Raw genomic sequence first — 7,682 nt, forward strand, 5'->3', positions numbered from 1 at the left:
ACGCGTGCCCCTCGCGCCTGAAATAGCCATGATCGTCTGAACATGTGCCCCCATCTCCAGCAGATTCGAAAGCCTTTGTTTCATCAGGCGCGGCACATCGTGTTCCCGGTTTCGCATATACATACATGTACATCGCGTCAGTGAGCTCCAGGCCTTCCGGAAGCCTGGAACACCACTCCATCCAGCAGGCCCGTACATACAATTCCTACTAATACCAGTAGTATTTCCACCTATACACCAGTACTCCACCGCCACAGACATTCTGACGAGGAGCACACGAGTTCAGACTTCAGAGACCTGCGTGCGTCTGTCTGTACTGCAATCTGCGTCCGATCGCTGGAAGAAGCGTCATGACTCCGCTCTCCGTTCCTGCGCTCCGTCCGTCGTCGGGGCGGCGGATCCCGTGAGGAAGCTCCTGTACCACCTCGCGGACATCCGAGGGGTCCTCTCCTGCGTGTCGAAATCCACATGGTACAGCCCGAACCTGACGCTGTACCCGAACGTCCACTCGAAGTTGTCCAGGAGCGTCCACACGAAGTAGCCCCCCACGTTCGCCCCGTTCCTGCGCGCAGCACAACGAGAGAGAATTGGAAACTTTCTGCTGTTCGTAAGAGGAATCAGGCCGATTCATATATAGCTTCTGAATTTTCAGAGCACCCGTGGTAAATGCTACTGTACTAAAGAGATCATAAATTTTTAGATAGAACAGCATCATAGATAGATGTAGATCAGGGTCACCTGATTGCTTTGGATAGGTACGTGACGTAGCCCCGCAGGTAGTTCAACCTCTCGACGTCGTTGATCAGCTCCTCCCTGCTGACGTCACTCCACTGCGAGTAACCTAAGAACACATGGCCATTCAGCATGGAAAGAAATGCAGAGGGGCACTCAGTCTTCAGGGAGCCTGGAGTCTGCTGGACCAGGGTATCCTTGGGTAACTCACCGTTCTCAGTGATGTAAACAGGGGTGTCCTTGTATCTCTGGTTGACATACATGATAGCTGGCTCCACGGCTTCCGGGACGACATAGAAACCGACGAGCGCAGTCTATAAGGTTAAATTTTCGTCAGTTTTAACACAACCAAGTAAATGTATATATACGAGAAGGTTAATGCCTATGGTAAGTAGTTCTTACATCTCCCCCTATCTTCACTCCATCCCTTTCGCCGGTGGCGAAGACAAGCGCATTCCCTTCATAGGTACTAAGGTCGCACGGGGAATGGATGCAGTCCTTGGTGTAAATCGCTGTATAATGATTTAGCCCGATGAAGTCAGACTTGTACTGGAGTAACTTCTTCTCTTCCGAGGTGAATGTTGGTAGGTTCGATTTTAGGATCTCTCGCATCTGCGTAGGATAATCGCCAAAGAATATCGGATCCAAGAACCTGAAAAAACATTTCATACAAATGTAGTCTATAAATTAGTAGGAATTAGTAACAGTAGAGGGGCAGAATATATTTGTTGCATTTGGATGCATGACATGTTTAAACTAGTGGGGAAATTTTTGTGGCTTTGGATGTCGTCCTTGAATAATCAAAATACTAATCCTCACTTGCTACGTTCTCTCTTTTGTTGGGCAATTAAGTAAGGTTTATATGAACAAGAATGTAAGATGATGTAACGAGAAGGAGACATTCTGAAAAGAATCTAGTACTTAACGAGAAATTTAGGTACTGCATGTTGAATTTAGGGAGGGAAAGGGAAAACAATAAAAAATGGCATACCACTCTAGCTCAAAAGACTCTGCTCGTCGTGCCGCCAGAATGTCCTCCGTGGTGTTCGTCAGCGGCTCATACCACTTCATCGCAATCACAATTCCGATCGAGCCACCTTGCTTTGCCTTCACAACACACACATGCATCAAAATGTTTCAGACAAATGTATCAGCATTCTCCCCCCAGCCACTGAAAGTCGTTTGAAACAACAGTTCACAGACACAAAAGCAGTAGCTCCTACTGATGAACAGCGACAGACTGACAGAGTAGGTTGCACAGTCACCTGGTATTTCTCCTTGTAGGCGCGGACGGCGGCGGCGTGGGACATTATGATGTTGTGCGCCGCGGCGTAGGGCTCCCGGTGCGAGTTGCCGCTGTTGCAGCTGCCGAACGGCGCGGAGCAGTGGTTGGGCGGGTACGTGCCCAGCATGTACTGGAACTTGGTGTACAGGTTGGGCTCGTTGAACGTCGTCCAGAACCTCACCCGGTCGCCGAACGCCCCGAAGCACACGTCCGCGAAGTGCTCGAACTCCTCCCTGAATTTCAGTTGTCACCAAGGTCGTGAGTCTCGTGACCACTGAAACTGCCGCCGGGTTTCTGAAACTACCGCAAGAACTGGATCGAGGCAGCAGAGGATCAGAGCTGAACCATACCGGATCCCGTCGCCCAGCCAGCCAACGTATCGGACCTCCAGCTCGTGCGGCATGTCGAAATGGTGCAGCGTCACGAACGGCTGTATCCCTGATCGTTACAGGAAACAAAAATGAAAATCAAACCGTTGAGCCTGCTCCACGTTGGCGATCGGAGTACAGGAATGTTCAGTGTTCAGTGTCTCAAGTGAAATGCGAGCTCTGGGAGGACGGGGACAGGCTACCTTTCTGCAGGAGGGCATCGATGAGGCGGTTGTAGAACGCTATCCCATCTGGATTGACGCCGCCAAGCCTGCCTCCTACGAGAACGCATTGCACACATCCCGATCAGGAACCGATCGATCGAGCAGTCGCCGATGCAAAGCCTACTAATTTAGGGCTGTTTAGTTCCCGTAGCTGTAAACGTAAAAAACTTTTTGCAAAAGAATCTTACTAATTTGATGTACTAAATAAAGTCTATTTACAAAACTTTTTGCAAAGATAGGTTGTAAATCGCGAGACGAATCTAATGATGCTAATTAATCCATAATTAAGCAATAATTAGCGGATGGTTATTGTAGCATCACTGTTGCAAAATATGGATTAAGTAGACTCATTAGATTCGTCTCGCGATTTACAGCCCATCCATGTAAAAAGTTTTGTAAATAGACTTCATTTAGCACTTCAATTTTTTTGAAAATTTTACGTTTACGGCTTTTTTACGTTTACAGCCTGGGAACTAAAAAGACCCTTAGCTACAGTTTTAACCCTGGCGTACTTGGTAGAATCCTTGCCCATGAGATGGAGAACCTGTACGCGTTGACGCCCAGCGACTGCAGGATCTCCACGTCTCCCTGCTCGCAAGTTCAGAACGAATCAGAACGCATCACATTGAAAATGGCGAACTGGCCGTCGTCGATGGTCAGTTTGCTTGGTGGTTCTGCGCGATCTGGAGGTTCTCTGTACCATGTAGCGATGGTAGTGGTCGTCAGCCACGTCCCCGTTCCGTCCGTCCTTGATCCCTCCAGCTGCGGAAGGGTAGAAACTTTTGAGCGAAAAGCAGGGGGCACTACTGAACAAATCATCACTATTTTCTTTCGCGAGGGAATGAATTATCGCCACGCATGCCCTGCGAGCCGCTCCAAAAATTTTAGGTAGGCAGCGGCAATCTGACAGATTCAGGGCACCGATGAGCACGACAGGTTTGCCCAAGAGAGAATGAGATGATCGAGCGCGAACAAATAATGAAATAAAGGTGGTTCGTTTCCTAACCTCTAAATTGTAGACCCATCACATCAAAGAGAATTTTATTATTTAGAAGTGTTAAATAAAGTTTAATTATAAAACTTTTTGCACAGATGGGTGCTAATTCGCGAGACAAATTTAATGAGCCTAATTAATCCATAATTTGCTACAGTGATGCATCTCGCGAATTAGCCCTGAGGTTCTGCAATTAGTTTTATAATTAGATTTTATTTAATACTTTTAAATGATAAGATTATTTTTGATGTGATCCTCTAAACACACGCTAGGATAACATCAGCAGTGGGTGTGGCGCTGACGCCACGGTCACATCAGCAGTGATCCTCTCTGGACAGTGATTGAGAGAGAGAGAGAGAGAGAGAGAGAGAGAGAGAGAGAGCGCTGAAAAGGGGCTTGATCTTTTGTGTCTCTATTACGCAAAAGCCTCTGAAAATGTCGGCGTCATCTAAAAATAAATATCCTGCATGCGTCCCTGTCATGCAAAGAATTCGCTCCATTCAGCAAGGAAGGGTAGGTAAATCATCCACATGATTGGAGCACAAGGACGAATCTGGCCTCTAGCTTCTGTTTCTTGGGTGGGTGAAGGTTTTTTCTTCAGAAAAAAGGGAGAGAATTTCTGAACGAAGGTTGCCGGGACAGCTCTGATGAAACTGGGTGGTGTTATGGGGTATTTGCCAGTCACCGAGCACGAGCAGGGACGGAAGCTCTGATCTTCAGTTCTCTTGGAAGTTCTACTAATGGCCATGTTCATGTTGTTACGGATGAGAAGGAGAGAAGTAATCGAGCAGTAGGTTATTACGGAGAAATGGCTCAAGCAATCAGACTCACAGTGCGTGTGGGTGAAGACGTCCCAGTTGTTGAGGCCCTTGCCGTCCTCCAGGTACGCGCCCTCGATCTGGCAGCGGCGGCCGGCAGCGGAAGAACCGAAGAAAGCGAACACTTGTCAGGCGTGCAAGACGACACAGGCGCGCGCCACCGCTTCCCCCACCTTCAGCCAAGGTGAGGCGCGCGGCGAGAGCAGAGGAGGGGAAAGAGAGAGACGCTAGCAGCCGAGGGAAAGCCATCGACGCGGCCGCTCACCTGGTACGCCGACGTCGCGGCGCCGAAGAGGAACCCCGGTGGGAACTCGCTCCGGTCCACCCCGCGCGCGGCCGGCGCGAGCGCCGCCACCACCACCGCCAGAGCCGTCGCCACGGCGGCAATGGTTCTCGCCGCGGCCATCTCGCTCTCGGTGGGGGTGTGCGGGACGGACTAGAGCTTCGGCTGCCTCTGCTTCAGGTGCTCGCGCGCCGCTTATATAAAAGCTCGATGGGGCGAGATCCCTGCGCTGTGTGACCCGGCACGTTCTCGCGCGCAGACGCGACGACCCATGTGTGCGTGAGTGTGAGGGTGGCCACTTGTTCTGCGAGAGGCGCGAGCGGGTCCCCCGGCCGGCCAGGCCGATCCGATACGCCCGACTTCCGATGATCCGTTCGACCCGACAGCGGGCGCGCCGCTTGGCCGGCGGAACGCGTGGAGCACGTGACAATGACATGATCTTGACTCGAACCAAGAGCGGGGAGACGCCGCGGCGGGCGGCGGGCGACCGTGTCGCCGGCACCGGCTGCCCGCGCCGCGCACGCGGAGGGGAAATTCCAGCTGAGATTATCCATCCTGGGCGCCGCGGCCTAGATAAGCATCAACTTGGCCCAGAGAATCGGTAGCCTTCCGTGCGGTGCGGCGCCGGCGCAAGCAACCATGGATGGACAGCGACACTGGCCTGACCGTTCAATTGGTACGGGCAGGCAGGGCCGCTTGGTGGAAGGTTTCGCCGTCACCACCAACCAACCCCCGGCTTGCTCGTCCATGTTTGTGGCGCCGGATCGGCGGACGCCGGCGGCGGCGAGTTGCCTGCGCGGGCAGCTGAGCGGCGACGTGTGCGCGACGCGCAGGGGCTCCGTTGACAACTTGACATGTGCGATCCGGCGTGCGTGGCGTCCGGTGCGTGCGCAGAGACGCGTCCGCGACCGACAGGGCGAGCTGAGGGGCGCCCATCGGCGGCCGTCGCCACCAACCAATCACTCCAATGAATGGCGATGGCGTCGCGGTCTCAGCCGGGGCCGGGGCCGCGGCCGAGGGGCCTCGTGATGGGGCGGCCGGTCACGGCGATCCGTTAATTTGGAGGATGCGGCGGTGGTTCTCCGCTCCGGGGCGATGGTTCAAGTGGGCGTTTTGTTGCGGCGGCGGACCAGTGGCCCGGCCCCCTCTCCGATGCATGTGGGGTTGTTTTGGGGGGTGCGGGGGTGTGGTTGGACTTGTGGAGGTATGAATCTGGAGCTGAGCGCGAGCACATGGACGGTTGGCGGATTAGATTACACGGCTAATGGGTTGGTTGGTTCATGCTCCGCAGGTAATGGCGGCTAAGGTTGCCCTTGTTTAGTGTTAATTATAATCACGCAAGGTCCAAACTTTGTTACCCACCATGCTTGAGGAAAACCACATGCTTCGCACATGGGTAAAGTTAGTTTTGCATGCTTTGGCACTTGCACATGCATAATCATTATTTGCGGTGATAGAGGATCTCAGCAAGGGTGAACTAATTGCGTTGGCCCTTCCGATGGAGCAGCGAAGGTTGCAGCAACGGACCCCATGGACCAATTGGGTTACTTGTTCATGTCAGATTTTAATTCTACTGCAAGGATGAACAGCTGAGCTTGACCAGTTCAATAGAAAGATGAAGTTGTGAATGTTACTCTGTTTTCACTTGTGCACGGTGCAGACTACTGTCCTGTGAGCCAATATCAACACGAGATACAGAACTACCAACTACATCAATACTCTCATGCTGCTATCATTGTTTCTCGCTAGCCGTAAACGTCCCTTATTACGCTAAAGTAGTACTAGTTGTTAAGTTGTTGGCAAGCGTCACAAATTCAGAGAGCGTGTTGCTTCGTTCACTTCTCCCTGCTGTACAGAAACAGTAGAAAATGTTCAGAGATTCGTCTACAGGGTAACAACGCCAAGGCCTTGATGCTTCTCTGTCTCTATTACGAAGCCGTAAGAGAACTATACGTTGCCGGCTCCCTGAATTGTCAGTGTAGAAAAGAGACGTTTTGTTTCCTGTAGAGACTTTTCGTCTGCATGCGTCCCTTTCCTGTAGTGTAGAGAATTTTCGGGTAGGCAAATCATCCAGATGATTCGAACTAGCAAGGTGGTCCGCGCTAATAGCCCGGGTAGCTAGTTTTTTCTATTTATATATTTTTTCTTACTTTAACTGAAGAGGTGTATTTGGTATTTTATTTACCTCTGGTTCACTTTGGTTGAATACTACTCGTAATTTTCTGTGTATAGGCATTCATATCAATCATCGATTTGATTTTTAATTTGCTTTGTTCCGTATCACGTTGGCATATTTTAATACTTTAGCTTGCAATATCTAAATTTGAGGATTAAATTGAATATTAAGTCACCTTAAATATGTGTGCATATTGTAGCACGTAATATCTGAGTGATTAATAGTATATAGGATCACCTTGAATACACATTTATCTTTTTTTCAAAATTTTTATATGTGGTTATTAAATATATTTATGTGTTAGTGATGTTGTCAAAGCCTACAATTTATAATTTAGATGCTGGACTTCAATTTGCGCCTTGCAATAATTTGATTATTATTTAGCGAAAGGATATCTAGTCTAGTTATCCTAGTTGGTTGTTAGAGCATCTCAGTAGTATTTAACATACTTAGATCTGACTTCCAGTGAGAGTGAACTAAAAACAGACATAGATTATATAAAAAGTTATATTAAAAAATAGGTTGGGGCTTCCTTTTAACTTTGGTCAAAAAATATTTTATTTATTTATTTTCACCTATTGCAAAACTTATATATATGCTATATTAATATATATTTTATATTATTTCATTATTCAGGCCAACCTATTGGTATTTTTTTTTCACAATTGGTTAATGTACATTTTTAGTCTGACTGCATAATTGGTTCACTTCAGAGTTGTGTCGTCTAGGCGATGAATACTTCCAGATATATTTTTGCTGTTGTGCGTAACTCTTTTCTTCACTTCCATTTTCTCCATCTATT

The 7,682-nt window shown here is 49.2% G+C and overlaps 1 protein-coding gene across 1 annotated transcript; it reads right to left on the reverse strand.

Annotated features, from left to right (window-relative positions):
• Window positions 1-64: 64 nt before the first annotated feature.
• On the reverse strand, window positions 65-4,882 carry LOC112900008 (beta-glucosidase 16-like). Its single transcript, XM_025968704.1, has 12 exons — window positions 4,687-4,882; window positions 4,435-4,501; window positions 3,310-3,371; window positions 3,122-3,197; window positions 2,589-2,663; window positions 2,368-2,455; window positions 1,998-2,250; window positions 1,724-1,839; window positions 1,135-1,384; window positions 944-1,046; window positions 739-841; window positions 65-562 (listed from the first exon to the last, which is right to left on the reverse strand). The coding sequence occupies exons 1-12, from the start codon at window positions 4,825-4,827 to the stop codon at window positions 349-351; spliced, it is 1,548 nt and encodes a 515-aa protein (XP_025824489.1). The 5' UTR covers window positions 4,828-4,882; the 3' UTR covers window positions 65-348.
• Between the last annotated feature and the right edge of the window lie 2,800 nt (window positions 4,883-7,682).

The sequence above is a fragment of the Panicum hallii genome, chromosome 7 (assembly GCF_002211085.1).
Source record: "Panicum hallii strain FIL2 chromosome 7, PHallii_v3.1, whole genome shotgun sequence".
In the NCBI taxonomy this organism is placed as follows: Eukaryota; Viridiplantae; Streptophyta; class Magnoliopsida; order Poales; family Poaceae; genus Panicum; species Panicum hallii.

Coding starts and splice junctions, on each gene's coding strand:
- LOC112900008 (XM_025968704.1), bottom strand. CDS start 4,827: ATGGCCGCGGCGAGAACCATTGCCGCCGTGGCGACGGCTCTGGCGGTG. Junction 2,664..3,121: donor ATGGGCAAGGATTCTACCAA/GTACGCCAGGGT, acceptor GCGTTCTCGTAG/GAGGCAGGCTTGGCGGCGTC. Junction 842..943: donor TGTTTACATCACTGAGAACG/GTGAGTTACCCA, acceptor ATGTGTTCTTAG/GTTACTCGCAGTGGAGTGAC.